Source organism: Phyllobates terribilis, unplaced genomic scaffold, assembly GCF_046119375.1.
Source record: "Phyllobates terribilis strain yellow unplaced genomic scaffold, ASM4611937v1 Scaffold_5__5_contigs__length_657084704, whole genome shotgun sequence".
NCBI classification, from domain to species: Eukaryota; Metazoa; Chordata; class Amphibia; order Anura; family Dendrobatidae; genus Phyllobates; species Phyllobates terribilis.
This window is the reverse complement of record NW_027362765.1, coordinates 621964340-621985179: the sequence shown is the minus strand read 5'-3', so window position 1 is coordinate 621985179 and position 20840 is coordinate 621964340. Positions and strand designations below refer to the sequence as shown.

Below are 20840 nucleotides of genomic sequence, written 5' to 3'. Positions count from 1 at the left end.
GGGTTATGGCTCATTCAGACGTCTGTTTTTCTAACGTACAAGAAAAACAAAACGATTATTTTGATCAGTGTGTGGTCTGTGGTTCCAATTTTTTTCACAGACCTATAGACTGGCATTACCGATTTTGATCCGACCCTCTAATCAAAATCAGAAATGTCTTTGCGATTTTCCTATAATGAATAAATGAGCTTAAGGCCTCTTTCACATTTTTTTTGCACACAAATGCTGGCTGTGGATTTCATGAATAGCACTCGTATCTGTGATCTGCCAAAAGTATCAATACCTGGTTTAAAAACAACAGTATCACTGTGCTTGATTGGCCAGCAAACTCGCCCGACCTTAATCCCATAGAGAATTTATGGGGTATTGTCAAGAGGAAGATGAGAGACACCAGACCCAACAATGCAGACGAGCTGAAGGCTGTTATCAAAGCAACCTGGACTTCCATAACACCTCAGCAGTGCCACAGGCTGATTGCCTCCATGCCACACCACATTGATGCAGTAATTGATGCCAAAGGAGCCCGGCCAAGTATTGAGTGCATTTACTGAACATACATTTCAGTAGGCCAACATTTCGGATTTTAAAAACATTTATCAAGTTGTTGTTATAAAGTATTTTAATTTACTGAGATAATGACTTGTGTTTGTATTGGCTGTAAGCCATAATCATCAACATTAACAGAAATAAACACGTGAAATAGATCACTCTGTAATGACTCTATATAATATATGAGTTTCACTTTTTCTATCGAAGAACTGAAATAAATTAATTTTTTGATGATATTCTAATTTAGTGAGATGCACCTGTAGTGTAATAGTAACAATTATAAGCACATTCACTAGCACATTCAGTAGTACTGCTAGTGAATGTGCTTATACTTGTCACTACTTCAACTCTCTGACCTCCTGTAGGTCATATTTAAAGGTTGAAGAATACATACCTCAAAACCTTTAAACAACAATAAGATGGCAACTTGTATCGCACATAACGTACCATGCAATTTTTCTCTATGAAACCCCATACTTCTAACCCTACTGCCAAATAGTTGACAAGAGTTTGTGAAAACTACAACTTCCAGCATTCCCTGAAGGCCGGCAGCTGTAAGAGTGACCCCATTATGGAAATTACACCACTCTGGGAATTTATCTATCGTGTAGTGACAATTTTGACTCCATGGGTGTTTTTCAGAAACAAGCAGCAGTGCATGTTGCCAAGTGAAAATTGCAAATCTGCCATTGTAGTTCCCTGTCCCGTGCAGCACCCAGCTCGTGCTTCTGGAGACATTCACCAGTAAATTAAGCAAGCTCTCATCACTACAGAAATGCCAAACATGTGGATGCTAAATGTGGTTTAGGCTCACTGTGAAGCTTAGAAGAGAGGGGGGCATTTGAATTTAGGAGCACAGAAATTGCTGGATTTATTTTGGGGGGCGAAGAGCCATAGTACTTTTCTTGAGCCTTTTGGCTATCAGTAACAAAGAAGCCCCCTATATTTCTATCGACAGATGAGATAACGGACTTCAGTGAGGACTTGCTTTTTTTGGATTGAATTGAAGCTTTTATTGGGAACATTTTACATAATATTTTGGATCTACGCAGAACACTTACAACCTTCTTTTCAGAGGTGCACCAAACTGTGACCGAATGCACTTTTATAAAGACTGAATTCTGTGCTACCAATTCCAAATGCCCCACTTCCTTCTAAGCTTCACAGTGTGCCCACATGTAGCGTCTACATGTTTAGCATTTTTGTAGCAGCCCGCCTAATATACGAGTGCACATCTCCAGTAGAACAAGCTAGGCATAATACTACCATTACCATTAATACTACAATGGACTGGGCACTACATTGGCAGTTTGCAATTTTTACCCAGCAACATCCACTGCTGCTTGTTTCTGGAAAACACCAATGGAATCAAAATAATCACTACACCTGTAGATAAATTCCCAGAGGGGTGTAATTTCCATAATGAGGTCACTTGAGGGGAATTCTTTTTTTGTATTTAGAGGCTTTGTATATGGCGTCTGCAAACTATTCTACAAAATTTTGTTCTCAAAAAATCAAATAGTACTCCGTTGCTCTTGAGTCCCACCATGTGGCTAAGCAGTACTGTACAGTAACATATGGGGTATTGACCTGTTCCGAAGAAATTGTGTGACAAGTTTTATTGCTATTTTTACCCATTTTCTCTCTGGAAAATATATAATCTGGGGCTAAAAGATTTTTTTTTCTGGTAAAAATATATTTATATTTTCTTTACTGCACAATGATATAAAATTCTGTGACACATCTGTGTTGTTAATATAGAATTCATTGAGAGGTGTAGTTTGTAAAATGGGGTCACTTAAAGGTGTGTTCCGCTGTTCTGGCACCAGTGGGCATCGGCAAACATTAACGACAAACATTAACGACAAAATCTGCACTACAATATGGCACTCCTTCACTTCTGAGCTTTCCACTGTCCCTGAATAGTAGTTCCTGATTACAGTATTTCCTGATTAATTATTGTCAGACTTAGGAGAAATGCAAATTGTGAAGTCCAAGTTTTTCTATTAGCCCTTATAACAATAAAAAACTTGGGCTAAAACAATATTTTAGTGTTAAAAAATTAAATTATTCTTTCTTCACCGCCCAATGGTATAAAATTCTGTGAGACACCTGTGGTGCAAACCTACTCATAGATGAATTCACTGGGGGGTGTAGTTTGTAAAATGAGGTCACTTATGGAGGGGTTCTGCGGTTCTGACACCTCAGGGTTTCTGCCAATGTGACATGGCACCCTCAAACCATTCCACCAAAATCTGAACTCCAATATAACGCTTCTTCCATTCTGAGCTTTGTACTGTGCCTCAAAAGTACTTTTCGACCACATATGTAGTTTTCGCATACTCAGGAGAAATTGCGTAACAAATTGTACCGTTCATTTTCTCCTATAATCCCTTTTCAAAATTACAAAACTTGGAGCCAAAGCAACATTATAGTGGAAAAAAAAAATGTTTTCATTTACTTAGCCCAATGTTATAAAATTCTGTGAATCACCTGAGGGTTAATCCCTTCACTACATTTGAGTTATATACACGTCATGGTTGGTAAGGACTTCCCAACTGATGCAGTATACATACGTCATGGCGATAGCCTGTGTACAGGAGGCTGTGCGCGGGAGATCGCCGCCAGATGTTAGCCGATTCTGACAGCTTACACCCAGCACTCAGTGCCAGGAGCGGTGCCAGCAGCACTATAACTCCCTAAATGCTGCGATCGATATCGATCGCAGCATTTAGCAGGCATGCAGAGGGAGGAAGCCCCCTATGCACTCCGATTGGCGTCCCGCAACGTCATCGTAAGGGGCCGATCGTTGCCATGGTGATTCGATGTAGTCATGACGACATTCGGCTCCCCAGAGCTAGCATACATGCTACACCATGCTCAGAGCATGGTGTAACAAGTTTGTCTGTCAGTGCAGTGCTGACAGTTTGTAAATCATAGGAATGCTCCTACATTCCTATGCTTTACAAGTGATCAGACTGCAAAAAGTGAAAGCTCCATAGTGGTAAAAAAAAGTTTATTTTTTTTTAAAAATATAAAAAAAAAATTAAAAAAAACACAAAATAATAATGAAAAAATATATATAGATTATACTCATAAATAAATATTTTTATGAGAAAAAAAAAAGCACATATATTTGGTATTGCCGCGTCTGGAACGACACGACATATAAAACTGTCCCACTTGTTAACCCCTTTAGTGAACACCATAAAAAAAAACAAATGGGGCAAAAAACTATGCTATAACCATACTGACGAACAAAAAGTGGAATAAAACAAGATCAAAAAGACGAATGTAAATAAAAATAGTATCTCTAAAAATATCATCTTGTCCCACAAAAAACAATCAGCCATACAGCTCCATCAGTGGAAAAGTAAAAAAGTGATAGCTCTCAGAATAAGGCGATGCAAAAATAATTATTTTTTCTATAAAAGTTTTTATTGTGTAAAAGCGCAAAACATAAAAAAACTATACAAATGTGGTATCGCTGTAATCGTACTGACACGAAGAATAAAGCTGCCTTACTACACGCGGAACAGCATTAAAAAAAAACAATTCCTGAATTGTTGGGTTTTGTTCATTCTGACTCCCAAAAATCAGAATAGAAAGCGATCAAAAAATGTCATGGGCCCAAAAATTGTACCAATAAAAACATCAACTTGTCCCTGAAAACATAAACCCTCACATGACTGTCAGCCAAAATATGGAAAAATTATAGCTATCAAATTTTTTTCTGGTAAAAATATATTTATTTTTTCTTCACTGCCCAATAGGGAAAAAAACTGTGACCCACCTGTGGTGTGAATATAATCACTGCACCCGTAGATGCAGGACTCTACTTAGCGCTCATGCTGCCCTAGGCACTTTGATTTTTAATGCACCCTATTGGTAAGTCAGCTTAAAGCCTCATTTAATTTTTTTGCATACAAGAAAAACATATTTTTTTCAGTGTGCCAGATCCGATTTTCATCTATTTGTGGTCCAGGCATCAATTTTCAGCATCATTGCAAGCATCAGGTTTTTTTTAAGCAAGATAAAAAAAAAAACTTTCCAAGCTACTCCTATATACGAGTATTAAACAGTAAAAAAAAAAAAGACCTAACTCGGGTGACCAGGGCAGGGTGACCTGGGAAGAGTGACCAGTGCAGAGCAACCTGGGCAGAGTGACCAGGGGAATGTGACACCAGGGCAGTGTGAAAAGGGCAGGGTGACCTGGGAAGGGTGACAAGTGCAGGGTGACCTGGGAAGAGTGACCAGTGAAGAGTAACCTGGGCAGAGTGACCAGGTGAATGTGACACCAGGGCAGTGTGACAAGGGCAGGGTGACCTGGGAAGGGTGACAAGGGCAGGGTGACCTGGGAAGAGTGACCAGTGAAGAGTAACCTGGGCAGAGTGACCAGGGGAATGTGACACCAGGGCAGTGTGACAAGGGCAGGGTGACCTGGGAATGGTGACAAGTGCAAGGTGACCTGGGAAGAGTGACCAGTGAAGAGTAACCTGGGCAGAGTGACCAGGGGAATGTGACACCAGGGCAGTGTGACAAGGGCAGGGTGACCTGGGAAGGGTGACCAGTGCAGTGTGAGCAGGGCCTGGTGACCTGGGAAGGGTGACAAGTGCAGGGTGACCTGGGAAGAGTGACCAGTGAAGAGTAACCAGGCCAGAGTGACCAGGGGAATGTGACACCAAGGCAGTATGGCAAGGGCAGGGTGAACTGTGAAGGGCGACCAATGCAGTGTGACCAAGGAAGAATGACAATGGCAGTGTGACCAAGGAAGAATGACCAGGAAAATGTGACACCAGGGTACAGTGACCAGGGCAGTGTCACAGACCTGCACATCCCTAACTCCCCCTCCCCCACCATCAGGTCCAGACACAGATCAGGGATCACACCATGCCAGACTTAAAGAAACCAGATCCCTGTCCTGTCACATGAAGAGGGGATTATATCATGAATATGAGGGAATGAGCAGGACATCTAGAGATCCAGTTCCTATGTGGAACACTCCCCTCCCCCTCCCCAGAGAAATGATGATGCTAGTCCTGAGTTTTCTGTCCTCCCCTTCACACAACTGGAACACAGCAAGCAGTGTTAGTTCAGAGCTGCTGTACTTACACTGTGCTGCTGCAAGACGATCTGATAGAGCCGCAAGAGATAACTGGAGACTCAGAGCTTCCTCCTCCTCAGCGGTGCCTTCAGTCTTCCCTAGGCACAGTAGGCATGTAATCTGTCTTCTGATTGGTGGAGCAGTGCACAGCAGCCCCTGCTGAGTGCTGTTCCACCAATCAGCGCAGAGCTTTCTTTTTTACTGCTTCACTCTGAAGCTCATTCTATCTGCCCTCAGCCCCCCCCCCTCCCTCCCCCTGCAAAAAAAACACCCCTCTTCCCTAAGAAAAACACCGGAATGACTTACAAGTCTGGAGGGAGACAGAGGAGAGTATTATTTAAAAAATAAAATCACCACTGGGTGGCACTGCCCCCTGCATGGTGCCGCCCTAGGCACCTGCCCTCCAGTGTCTAATGGTAAATACGGCCCTGCCTAGAGGAATTAATTGAGAGGTGTAGTTTGTAAAATGGGGTCTCTTATGGGGGGGTTCTGCTGTTCTGGTGCCTAAGAGGCTTTGCCAATGTGACATGGCACACTCAAACCAGTCCAGCAAAATCTGAACTCCAATATGGCACTTAAAAGTAGTTTTTGACTACATACGGGGTATCAGTGTACTCAGGAGAAATTGTGTAAACATTTTGGGGTCCATTTTCTCCTGCAATCCTTGTGAAAATTAAAAAAAATTGGGGCTAAAACAACATTTTTGTGGGAAAAAATTTTTTCATTTTCACACGCAGTAAATTTCTTTGAAGCACCTGTGGGTTCAAGGTGCTCACCACACATCTAGATGAATTCCTTGAGGGGTCTAGTTTCCAAAATGGGGTCACTTGTGGGTTTTTTCCACTGTGTAGGCACATCAGGGACTCTCCAAACACAAAGGCATTTGACACTGTACCACATAACCTTATACTGAAGCTACAGAAGCAAGGACTTTGGGGAACTATATGCAGAGGTGCATGGAATTGACTATATGACAGGAAACAAAGTCGTCAAAAATGGTACGTTCTCTAAATGGGATATAGTCAGCATTGGGGTACCGCAGGGATCTATGCTAGGACTGAACCTTTTTAACCTCTTTATTAATGACATTCTGGATGGGATTGAGAGTAAAGTGTTAGTCTTTGCTGACAACACCAAACTATGAAGGATATTAAAATCTGATCTTGACACTACAATATTGCAGAACGATCTGGATAAAATGACTGAATGGGCAAACACTTGGCAGATGAGGTTTAATGTAGATAAATGTAGAGTAATGCAGGAAGGAGTAATCCTATTGGTGCATATACATTAAATGGGAGTATATTCAGGACTACAGAAGAGGAGAAGGACTTGGGTACTCTGGTTACAAGTAAGCTGAGCAGCAGTACTCAATGTCAAGCAGCAGCCGCAAAAGCAAACAAGATTTTAGGATGTATAGACAGAGAGAGAATATCCACAATCCCACAGTACTGTTACTCCTTTATAAATCACTGGTTAGGCCACATCTAGGATACGGGATCCAGTTTTGGGCTCCACATTTTAAAAAGGATATTCAGAAGTTAGTCAGCTCAAAGGCGGGCAACTAGACTATTACAAGGGATGGAAGGCCTCTCATATGAGGAGAGGTGAAAAAGTTGGTCTTGTTTAGCTTAGAAAAAAAGACATCTCAGAGGAGATCTTATTTACATATGTGGTCATTACAAAGTACTAGCACATGACTTATTCCTTCCAAAGACCTTACTAAACACCAGGGGGCAGTCATTACGGGTGGAAGAAAGGCAATTATGGCAGCTAAATAGGAAAAGTTTTTTTTAGAGTTAGAGCAGTTAGACTGTGGAATGCCCTACCTCAAGAGGAAGTAATGGCAGACACAATAACAGCTTATAAAAAAGGGCTAGATGATTTCCTCGATACACATAACATTGTTATAGTGAAATTAGTGACAAAATTTACAATTGGTGAAGGAAGGTTGAACTTGATGGACCTAGGTCTTATTTCAACCTATGTAACTATGTAACATGACACCCGCAGACCATTCCATCAAAGTCTACATCCCAAAACATCACTCTTTCCTTTCTGAGCCTAGCCGTGTGCCTAAACAGTAATTTCCCCCCACATATGGGGAATCTGCATACTCAGAACAAATTGCACAACAATTTTTTGGGTCTATTTTCTCCGGTTACCCTTGTGAAAATAAAAAAAATGGGACTAAACAAACATTTTTGTGGGAAAAAATGTGATTTTTTTTTTATTTTCATGGCTCTACGTTATAAACTTCTGTGAAGTACCTGGGGATCCAAGGTGCTCACCACACATCTAGATAAGTTTCCTGAGGGGTCTAATTTCCAGAATGGTGTCACTATTTAGGCACATCAGAAGCTCTCCAAACGCAACTTGGCATCTGCTAATTATTCCCGCAAATCTTATATTCAAGAGGTCAAATGGTTCTCCTTCCCTTCTGAGCCCTGTCATGCACCCAAACAGTGGTTTTCCCCCACATATGGGGTATCAGTATACTCAGGAGAAATTGTACAACAAATTGTTTGGGGCAATTTGTCCTGTTACTCTTGTTAAAATACAAAGTTTGGGCTAAAAAAACACTTTTGTGGGAAAAATGTGATTTTTTTTATTTTCACAGCTCAATATTATAAACTTCTGTGAAGCACCTAGGGGTTCAAGGTGCTCACCACACCTGAGGGATCTAGTTTCCAGAATGGTGTCCATTGTGGGGGTTTCCACTGTGCTCAGGAAAAATTGCACAACCTATTTTGGTGTCCTGTTACCCTTGCAAAAATAAAAAAATGGGTCTAAATTGAAATTTTTGTGAAAAAAAGTTAAATGTTCAGTTTTCTTCCACATTCCAAAAATTTCTGTGAAGCACCTGAAGGGTTAATAAACTTCTTGAATGTGGTTTTGAGCACCTTTTGGATATTCTCTGTCATATACACCCCTTAAAATCACTTTAAATGTGATGTGGTCCCTTAAAAAAAAATAAAAAATTGTTGGAAAAATTAGAAATCGCTGATCAACTTTTAACCCTTATAACTTCCTAAGAAAAAAAAATGTTTCAAAAATTGTGCTGATGTAAAATATACATGTGGAAAATGTTATTTATTAACTATTTTGTGTGACATAACTCTCTGATTTAAGGGTATGAAAATTAAAAGTTTGAAAATTTCTCAATTATTAACATTTTTGCCAAATTTCCGTTTTTTTTTGTTTTTTTTACAAATAAACGCAAGTCATAACAAACAAATTTTTACCACTATAGTGAAGTACAATATGTCACGAAAAAAAACAATCCCAGAATCAGTGGGATCCATTAAAGCGTTCCAGAGTAATTACCTCAAAGTGACACTGATCAGATTTGTAAAATTTGGCCTGGTCATGAAGGTGAAAACAGGCTCGGAGGTGAAGGGGTTAAAAATGCTAAGTGTAGTTGTCAAAATGGGGTCATTTGTTGGGGTTTCTACGTTGAGGGCTCTTCAAATGTGAGATGGCATCCGTAATCTATTATGGCCAAAATTGAGCTCCAGAATTCGATTGGTGCTTCTTCCCTTCTGAGCCCTGGTATGCACCCAAATAGTAGTTTTCTGCCACAAATGGGGTATCAGTGTACTCTGTAGAAATTGCACAACAAATCTGGGATCCACTTTCTCCTGTTAGCCTTGTGAAAAAGAAAAATTTGGGACTAAAGCAATATTTTTCCATGAATTTTTTTTTTTTTTTTTTTCACGGCTCAATGTTATAAAATTCTGTGAAGCACCTGAGGGTTTAAAGTGCTAACCACACCTCTAGATAAAATTCCTTGAGGGGTGAAGTTTCCAAAATGGGGTCACTTGTGGGTGGTTCCACTGTTTAGGCACATGAGGGGCTCTGCAAACGCAACTATCTGCTATCTATTCCAGCCAATTTGTTTTGCTCCAAAAGCCAAATGGCAACTCCTTCCCTTCCGTACCTTGCCGTGCGCCCAAACAGTAGTTTTTCACCACATATGGAGTATCGGTGTACTCAGGAGAAATTGCACAACAAATTGTACTGTCCTTTGTCTCCTGTTACCCTTGCAAAAATGAAAAATTTGGGGCTATAGCAACATTTTTTGTGAGAAAGATTAACATTTTGACTCAGGTACAAGTACAAGCTGTACACTATGTAAGATAAAAGCTCTCACAGCAGGGGAATGACACAGATAGAAAAAACAAGTCAATTACAAACTTGCTTATTTTCATGCTATTTAACCAACTGTACCAATTTAATAACATGAGAATACCCGCATAATTAATTTTATATTTTTACAGATCTGACTTTTATGGACACTATTCTAAAAATGTTTATTTATTTTTTTATGTTTAACTGTGAAAAGGTGCATGTATCGTCCATCCATCTGACTCACCTATTACAATTTGTAAAGCAAAAAGTGAGATTAATCAACAAAGCAACTATAAGGACTTAAGTCTAAATACCACAGTGGCGATTTAGAGAAATGTCTACATATGTATGATCCCAGTCATATGTAGACACTTTCTGGCTCTGTGGCATATAGAGATCTCAGACATATGCAGACACTTCTTGAAGCCGGCACTGTGGCATATAGGGATTTCAGATACATGCAGACACTTATTTAAATCGCACCTGTCAGCAGGATTGTGCTTAGTAAACCACATACACTGTCAGGTGGATGCCGTTATACTGAGTAAAATGATACCTTTGTTGATGAAATCCGTGCTGTGGTTCTTTTATAATCTTTATTTTGATTTCTGACATAATGAGATTCTCATGCTTCGGGGCGGCCTTTGAGGAGGGGCTGTAACTGGTGCTCTGCTTATGCATTTATATTTCTTCCTTCTGACAGGTCACTGTGCTTTCAGTGACCGGCCTACTATTTTAAATACTGCCTGTGTAATTTTTTTGTGCCAAACCTGAAATTTACTTACACCAAAATGGCCCCCTCCGCCCGCACATGCGCAATAGCATCTTTCGGATGCCGAGAGATGTTACTGCGAGCACCATTTTGCTGGAGGAAAAAGAGATTGCCTGCAGCAATATGGCGCCTCGAATGCACAGTAGCATCTCTCGGAAACCGAGAAATGCTACTGCGCGGGCGCCACTAGCGGCGATTGCACAGTAGCATCTATAGGCAAGCGATAGATGCTACTGCGCATGTGCGGGCACCATTTTGCCAGAGGAAAAAGAAATTTGCCTGCAGCAAATTTGCCCCCGCCGCCCACGCAGTAGCATTTCTCGATTGCAGAGAGATCCTATTGCACATGTGCGGCGCCATATTGCTGCAGGCAAATTCTTTTTCCTCGGCAACCGAAAGATGCTACTGCGCATGCGTGGGCGGCTGGGGCCATTTTGGTGTATGTAAATTTCAGGTTTGGAACAGAAATTACACAGCCAGTATTTAAAATAGTAGGCAGGTCACTGAAAGCACAATGACCTGTCAGAAGGCAGAAATATGAATACATAAGCAGAGAACCAGCTACAGCCCCTCTCCAAAGGCCCGCCCCGAAGCACGAGAATCTCATTATGTCAGAAATTAAAATAAAGATTATAAAAGAACCACAGGACGGATTTCAACAACTAAGGAATCATTTTACTCAGTATAACGGCGCCCACCTGGCAGTGTATGTGGTTTACTAAGTACAATCCTCCTGACAGGTGAGCTTTCTAGTTGCTTTGTCTGTTCCAAGATATGTCTAGACACTTCCCCAAGTTAGCACCATGGCATTAATTTTAAAAGCAATGTTTACTTATGCACAAGGACCTGAAAAGATTATATGACAAATCTGTAACCACTTCTTGCTTAACACCTATTTTATATTAATTTCATATCTAGAATCTCTTAACTGAAATTCTCGTCACATTTTGCTTTTTCTAGATTGAATATTTTGGAACCATTTCAATTGGAACCCCACCACAGTCCTTCACAGTCATATTTGATACAGGATCTTCTAATTTATGGGTGCCCTCAGTTTACTGCTCCAGTCAGGCTTGTAGTAAGCATTTCATCTATTCATCTTACTTTTTGTTAAAGTCCTGTCTGACTATATTTTCCACTAGGTTCTCACTGATACAGTATAATATAAATATTAATCACCTATACCTCTGTTTAAAACTTTTTGCAGGTTTATGCCTACCACAAAGTTAGTCGTCATGCTCAGGAGACCTCATGGAGTCCATTTTATAGTAGACAAAGTAAAATAATAAATAGTTTGTGTCCCTACACTACCAGTACAAGTACCAGCACAATGCAAAGCACTGTAGGGTATTAAAAAACAATCAAGAGACCAGTTCTATTTCCTTAAGACCCCATACATATTAGACTAAAGTTAACTGAACACAACACTATTGAATGACCATATAATGTGAATGGGGTCTTCCCTCTATCTTTTAGCGGCTTCCTCCCCTTTCCCCATTGAATTTATATGTATGTTCAGCCTAGCTAAGATTTAATGTGTATAGGTAAGTGTGCTGAGATAGCTGGAAAAATGTTTCATGTGTAAAGGGAATGGATAGAGAAAGCTAAAAACAAGTTGAAAAGTTAAAGTCTCTGGGAAAGAAATAAAAGAAAACGGTAAAAGCTATCTACAGTCGTAACTTTTGAAAACATTGCCCTGTTTGGACATTTGTTTTTACAAATCTCCTGACTATAAGCTAATAATATTAAATTTCCCTACAGGTTCACTCTTTGTAATCTCTCTGCTCTAGATAAGTGTTCTGAATAAGGAACTTCCTTGAATTTCTTCAAATAGGTGTTTTTCAAACCAGAAACCTCTTGAAAAACAGAAATAGGCACTCTTTTTTAGGTATTGTGAGTAGCTGGCCTTGTTCTAAAGACTATTGGATCAATGCACGTAGGGCGGAATCCATGGCTATAAGGGACGCAGTTTTTTTCCAGCACGGAAATAGGCCTCTCCCATAGGCACTCTTTTTTAGGTATTGTGAGGAGCTGGCCTTGTTCTAAAGACTATTGGATCAATGCACATAGGGCGGAATCCATGGCTCTAAGGGACGCAGGCTTTTTCCAGCACGGAAATAGGCCTCTCCCATAGGCACTCTTTTTTAGGTATTGTGAGGAGCTGGCCTTGTTCTAGAGACTATTGGACCAATGCATGTATGGCGGCAGTGGAGCTACCGATCCCTGGTTGGGATCTTGTGGACTGAGGGCACTGCATTTTGGCCATCTACCTGGAGTTGCAATATGACCGTGGATGGAAGAAATAAAACTAATTGAATAATCTACCTAGGTGATTAATACAACACACAACTTTTGATCTTCACAGGTATAAAAAGCAAAATAGTTCACCTCCTAGCTAGGTGACCATCATATTACACTAAAGTAAAGCACAGAGGTTTATACCCTGCTATCACAAATCTATACAAATACACATTCAGACACTACCACTACATTTCTTTAAAAAGAGAATACAACTCCTCTTTACAGAAAACACTCATTGTTGTATACTAGTTTATGGTTTCAAGAAAAAAATGGGCAGCCAATATTTTACAATGTTACGTAAGTTGCCACACCACGACATTCCTATACAGAGACACATTCATTTTTCTGTTGGTGACTTGGGAGAAAAGCATCTGCTACAGAAAAATGTACACATATCATAAAACATTTGGCCTCCGTATAAAATTACTTACATTAACAATAGAGGTTTGCATAAATCACACCTTATCGGAGAAATGTTCTTTTTTCTCTACTTTTGAACAGCTTTTCTATCCATTTATGAGCCACTGTCTCCTAAATTGTCTTTCTCAGAAATATAACTGAAATCCAAGACTGCCTTATCACTGAGGGATCAGATCACAACTGCTTACTAAAGTTTCTAAATAAAAGAGGGCAGTGGAGGAGGGATTTGCCGAGAGAAAGGCAGGAATAAACACACACAGACTATGCTGTAGTCTTCCACAAATTTTTTCTTTCTTAAGGCCCCGTCACACTTAGCGACGCTGCAACAATCCCGACAACGATACGACCTGTCAGGGATCGTTGCTGCGTCGCTATGTGGTCGCTGGTGAGCTGTCAAACAGGCAGGCTCACCAGCGATCAGGGGAGCAGCGACATCGTGGAAAGAATCTTTCCACGATGTCCTGCTCCTGGTTACGAGCCTGCTGAAGCAGGAGCAGGCTGGTAACTATGGTAAACATCGGGTTACTAGGGGCACATGCGCTCCTAGTAACCCGCTGTTTATCATGGTTACCACTCTGCTACAGTGAGCGGGAGGTTACCGCTCACTTTAGCAGGCTCGTAACCATGATAAACAGCGGGTTACTAAGTGCGCGTGTGCCCCTAGTAACCCGATGTTTACCATAGTTACCAGCCTGATCGCTGCTCCAGCTGGTCACACACAGCGATGTGTGCTGACCAGCGGGAGGGCAACGACCAAAAAATGGTCCAGGACACTTTGCAGCGATCAGCGACCTCACAGCAGGGGCCTGATCGCTGCAAAGTGTCACACATAGCGACATCGCTGGTGAGGTCGCTGTTGCATCACCAAAACCGTGACACAGCAGCGATCTCGCTAGTGATCTCGCTATGTGAGACGGGGGCTTTAATCTCACCCTAGAAAAGGATTCACAGCTACACTGTTCAGTACTGCTGTACAAAGTCCATACTGTTTATTCTTATCTTTTAGAGATAGGAGCCTAGAAAACCCTAATAACTCCGTATGCAGTGTATGGGAGCATCTAGCTTCCGTCTACTAACTCACACAGAACTGAAATTTGACAAAAAGCCTATAGAGTAGAAAACTGGTAAACATGCAGGATACAGGTCATACAATAGGCAAATATAGTATACAAACATATGGCAGCATAACATGAAAAGTCACACAAAGCAACAGGTATGATTTAAGAATTATAGCAAAGATGGCATCACCTATCCCATTTATAATTTTTCATATAGAAAGTATTCCTCTCCAAATAGGAAAGCTATCTTGTTCAAACTTTTGTTATATTTATATTTCAAGCAAAATACGGTATCTAAACATGATTTTCTATTTCAGCCAGTCACCATATGTTCAACCCACAGCAGTCATCAACATTTCAAGCTACCAATACTCCAGTATCCATCCAATATGGAACTGGAAGTATGACTGGTTTTCTTGGATATGACACGTTACAAGTAAGCATTTTTGTGCATTGTATTTCAATTACTAAATATGAATTACAAATCATAAATATCTAACAAAAGGAGATTAGCATATTGATATATAGTTTTGTTAGCCGAGATTCAGAATATCTCTTTACTGCCTCAGAGCTCCAATGGGTGGTACAAATTAGTGCCTTATTGCTATCTACAGTTGTGCTCAAAATATATCCCATAGAAAAAACATATACAAAACCACCTATATATAAACCATATCAACTCTTTAGTTAGACAAATTACACAAACATTAAAATCACATAAAAAACATATAAGCATTGAGTTAACCACTAAGTAGCACCACAATACCACTAAATGCCATCAGCATACAGATCTTAATAAGTCATCAATATATACCCCATTCAAGGTCTGGTATTAGTATTATCGTCTTTGCTGAATCAGGCCCCTAAACCATATGGAACCGGAAGTATATAAGGCAAGCTGAAGTGATACCTTAGCAAGGATGTGGTGCCAATCCCAGGTCCAAAAAAAACATGCTCAAAAGTTTACATACCCGGGCAGAATTTTTGCTGTCTTGGCCTTGTTTCAAAGAATATGAATGATAACAAAAAAACTTTTTCTCCACTCATGGTTATTGGTTGGGTGAAGCCATTTGTCAAACTTTTGTGTTTTCTATTTTTAAATCTTAATGACAACTAAAAACATCCAAATAACCCTGATCAAAAGTTCACATACCCTGGTGATTTTGGCCTGACAACATCATCAGAATTTGACACAAATAGGTTTGAATGGCTAGTAAAGGTAACATCCTCACCTGTTTGCTTGTAATCAGTGTGTGCATAAAAGCTGAGTGAGTTTCTGGGATCCAGACAGACTCTTGCATCTTTCATCCAGCCACTGACATTTCTGGATTGTGTGTAATGGGGAAAGCAAAAGAACTGTCAATGGATCTAAGGGAAAAGGTAGTTGACTGTATAACACAGGAAAGGGATACAAAAAGATATCCAAGGAATTGATAATGCCAGTCAGCAGAGTTCAAACTGTGATTAACAAATGGAAAATCAGGGGCTCTGTAAAAACCAAACCACGGTCAGGTAGACCAACAAAGATTTCGGCCATAGCTACTAAGAAAATTATTCGGGATGCAAAGGAAACCCTTAACTAACATCAGCTGAAATTCCAGACTCTCTGAAAACTAGCAGTGTGGCTGTGTCAAGATGCACAATAAGGAGGCACTTGAAGAAAAATGGGCTGCATGGTCAAGTCGCCAGAAGAAAGCCATTACTACACAAATGGCACAAAGTATCTCGCCTACAATACGTCAAACAGCACAGGGACAAGCCTTAAAATTTCTCGAACAAGGTAATTTGGCGTCATGAGACCAAAATTGAACTTTTTGGCCACAACCATAAACGTTACATTTGGAGAGAGGTCAACAAGGCCTATGATGATAGGAACACCATTCCTACTGTAAAGCAGGAAGTGGATTGCTGATGTTTTGGGGATGTGTGAGCTACAAAGGCACAGGAAACTTGGTAAAAGTTGAAGGAAATATGAATGCAGCACGTTATCAGCAAATACGGGAGACAAATTAGCACTCATCAGCCCGGAAGCTGCGAATGGGACGTACTTGGATGTTCCAACATGACAACGATCCAAAACACAAGGCCAAGTCGACCTGTCATTGGCTACAGCAGAACAAAGCGAAGGTTCTGGAGTGGCCATCTCAGTTTCCTGACCTCAATATCATTGATCCACTCTGGGGAGATCTCAAGCGCGCAGTTCATGCTAGACAGCCCAGGAATTTACGGGAACTGGAGTCTTTTTGCCAAGAAGAATGGGAAGCTTTACCATCTGAGAAAATAAAGAACCTCATCCACAACTAACACAAAAGACTTCAAGCTGTCACTGATGTTAAAGGGGGCAATACACGATATTAAGAACTGGGGTATGTGAACTTTTGATCAGGGTCATTTGGATGTTTTTGGTTGTCACTAAGATTCAAAAAGAGAAAACACAGTAGTTTGACAATTAATGGCTTCACCCAACCAATAACCATGAGTGGAGAAAAAGGTTTTTTTTTGTTATCATTCATATTCTCTGAAACAAGGCCAAGGAAGGAAAAATTCTGCCGGGGTATGTAAACTTTTGAGCACAACTGTATGTAGTCATGCTAATACAGGGAAGACTGACACTGAATTTATAAGCCAAGAGTAAGCAGGGATTTCCATGTATAAATTACAGGTTATAATAATAAGTGGACTCAAGTTGCAAGTTGTAGTAGATAACCGAATCTAAGAGGAAGATTTTGTATTCACTCCAGTCTTTGCTTTAAAATCAAAATGAAAAAATTGCATTGAAACTGCCTGTGTGATTGCAGTCTAAACAGGTTCTGCATATCATAGCCTACTTTGCATGTATATGTAAATCTTTTGTTAGATTTAAAATCACAGATAATAGTTGGTACAGCCAATAAATGCATACACAAGCCACCATTTGCATTAGTTATATTGCCATCATTTGATTTCATGCCTTCACTATTAGAATGATTTATATTCTTATTTTCTAGTTTCTCACCCATATACAGATTGTGTTTAATGCTGAAGGGACACAGATGTAAACACATTTATGTAATAAAATAGAACTATATTATTTGTGATATATATCAAATATGGAATAATTTTTTATAGTAAATCATATTAAACAAGTTATTTTTCCTAATTCTAATCATTATTTCCTTATATAATACCTAAGAGATATTGTTATAATTTGTGTCCAAAATAGCTCAATTATTGAAGCAAATGTATATATGTCTATGCATATACACTGCTCAAAAAAATAAAGGGAACATTTAAACAACAGAATATAACTCCAAGTAGATCAAACTTCTGTGAAATCAAACTGTCCACTTATGAAGCCACACTGATTGACAATCAATTTCACATGCTGTTGTGCAAATGGAATAGACAATAGATGGAAATTATTGGCAATTATCAAGACACACTCAATAAAGGAGTGTTTCTGCAGGTGGGGACCACAGACCACATCTCAGTGGCAATGCTTTCTGGCTGATGTTTTGGTCACTTTTGAATGTTGGTTGTGCTTTCACACTCGTGGTAGCATGAGACGTACTCTACAACCCACAGAAGTTGCTCAGGTAGTGCAGCTCATCCAGGATGGCAGGCTGGAGGCGCTACGAAGAGATAGGCCAGTACACCAGGAGACGTGGAGGGAGCCGGAGGGCAACAACCCAGCAGCAGGACCGCTACCTCCGCCTTTGTGCAAGGAGGAACAAGAGGAGCACTGCCAGACCCTGCAAAATGACCTCCAGCAGGCCACAAATGTGCATGTGTCTGCGTAAATGGTTAGAAACCAACTCCATGAGGGTGGTATGAGAGCCCGACGTCCTCAGATGGGGGGTGTGCTCACAGTCCAATACGGTGCAGGATGCTTGGCATTTGCCACAGAACACCAAGATTGGCAAAGTCGCCACTGGTGCCCTGTGCTCTTCACAGATGAAAGCAGGTTCACACTGAGCACGTGACAGACGTGACAGTCTGGAGACGCCATGGAGAGCGATCTGCTGCCTGCAACATCCTTTAGCATGACCCGTTTTGCAGTGGGTCAGTAATAATGTGGGGTGGCATTTCTTTGGAGGGCCACACAGCCCTCCATGTGCTCGCCAGAGGTAGCCTGACTGCCATTAGCTACCGAGATGAGATCCTCAGACCCCTTGTGAGACCATATGCTGGTGCGGTTGGCCCTGGGTTCCTCCTAATGCAGGACAATGCCAGACCTCATGTGGCTGGAGTGTGTCAGCAGTTCCTGCAAGATGAACTCATTAAACTTATGGACTGGCCCGCCCGTTCCCCAGACCTGAATCCAATTGAGCACATCTGGGACATCATGTCTCGCTCCATCCACCAACGTCACGTTGTACTACAGACAGTCCAGGAGTTGGCGGATGCTTTAGTCCAGGTCTGGGAGGAGATCCCACAGGAGACCATCCGCAACCTTATCAGGAGCATGCCCAGGCATTGTAGGGAGGTCATATAGGCATGTGGAGGCCACACACAATAGTGAGCCTCATTTTGACTTGTTTTAAGGACATTACATCAAAGTTGGATCAGCCTGTAGTGTGTTTTTCCACTTTAATTTTGGGGGTGACTCCAAATCCAGGCCTCCATTGGTTAATAAATTTGATTTCCATTGATGATTTTTGTGTGATTTTGTTGTCAGCACATTCAACTTTTTACAGAACAAAGTATTCAATGAGAATATTTAATTCATTCAGATCTAAGATGTGTTATTTGAGTGTTCCCTTTATTTTTTTGAGCAGTGTACATATAGTGGCATGTAAAAGTTTGGACACCCATGGTCAAAATTACGGTTATTGTGAAGTTAAGCTGAAGATTAAATGATCTCTAAGAGGCCTAAAATTAAAGATGACACATTTCCTTTGTATTTTAGGCAAAAAAATATATATTTTCATAATTTACATTCTAAAAATTACAAAAAGGAAAATGGGCTGATGCAAACGTTTGGGCACCCTGCATGGTTAGTACCAAGTAGCAACCCCTTTTTGATTTTTTACATTTTAAAAATTACAAAAATGAAAATGGGACAATGCAAAAGTTTTGGCATCGTTGGAGATTTGTGTACTCAGATAACTTTGACCAAGGTTTCAGACCTTAATTAGCCTGTTAAGCTTATGGCTTGTTCATAATCATCATTATGAAAGGCCAGGTGATACAAATTTCCCAGCTTTATAAAAACCTAGTGACCTCGAACCTTGTGCCAAAAAACAGCAGCCATGAGTTCTTATAAGCAGCTGACTAGCACTCTTAAAATGAAAATGGTGGAGGCCCACAAAGCAGGAGAAGGCTATAAGAAGATAGCAAAGCTGCCCTTTTCTATGTTCGAAATGTAATTAAGAAATGGCAGTTAACAGGAACAGTGGAGGTCAAGATAAGGTCTGGAAGACCAAGCAAAATTTCAGTGAGAGCTGCTCGTAGGATTGAAAGAGAGGCAAATCAGAACCCCCGCTTGACAGCAATAGACCTTCAGAAAGATTTAACATACTCTGGAGTCGTAGTACATTGTTCTACCGTTAAGAGATACCTGCACAAATATGGCCTTCTTGGAAGAGTCATTAGAAGAAAACCTCCCCTGCATCCTCACCATAAAATTCAGAGTTAGAATTATGCAAAAGAACACTAAACAAGCCTTATGCATTTTGGAAACAAGTCCTATGGACTTGAGGTTAAACTATAACTCTTTGGCCACTATGATCAAAGGTATGTGTAGAGAAAAAAGGCACAGAATTTCAGGAAAAGAACATCTTGCCAACCATTAAGCATGGGGCTGGGTCAATCATGCTTTGGGGTTGTGTTGCAGCTAATGGCACAGAGAACATTTCACAGGTAGAGGGAAGAATGTATTCAGTGAAATTTCAACAAATTCTTGGTGCAAATATAATACCATCTGTAAAAAAAGCTGAAGTTGAAAAGATTATAGCTTCTACAAATGGATAATGATCCTAAACACATGTCAAAATCCATAATAGACTACTGTATTTTTCGGACTATAAGACGCACCGGACCATAAGACGTACCTAGGTTTTAGAGGAAGAAAATAGAAAAAAAAAAAGAAAATCATGTGGTCATGATGCCTTGTTAAGGGGGAGGGGGTCTGCTGTTGACACTGTTATAGGAGTAAAGTCCCCCAATTCTGTTAATGTCCACCATCCTGGTATATATGGCCCCCTCCTTCCTGTTATACGTGGCCCTCATCCCCATCCTGATATGCATGGCACCCCTCATCTCCATCCTGGTATGCATGGCATCCCTCATCCCCATCCTGGTATGTATGGCACCCTTCATCCCTTATCCTGGCATGTATGGCCCTCCCCATCCTGGTATGTATGGCACTCTTCATCCCTCATCCTGGTATGTATGGCACCCTTCATCTCCCATCCTGGTAAGTATGCCCCCCCCATCCTAGTATGTATGGCACCCCTTGAGCTCCATCACACTGCACACAAAAAAAATAAACAATCATACTCACCTCCTCTCTCCTTCAGCACTG

The 20840-nt window shown here is 40.6% G+C and overlaps 1 protein-coding gene across 2 annotated transcripts in view; it reads left to right on the top strand.

Moving 5' to 3' along the window:
- The window catches only part of LOC141273774 (pepsin A-like), a 97057-nt gene that overhangs the window by 63894 nt on the left and 12323 nt on the right, over nt 1-20840 (top strand). For both annotated transcript variants that reach the window (XM_073686117.1, XM_073686116.1), the window contains exons 3-4: nt 11517-11634; nt 14653-14771. In XM_073686117.1, coding sequence (XP_073542218.1) covers nt 11517-11634; nt 14653-14771 — 237 coding nt within the window. The remainder of the gene's footprint in view (nt 1-11516; nt 11635-14652; nt 14772-20840) is intronic.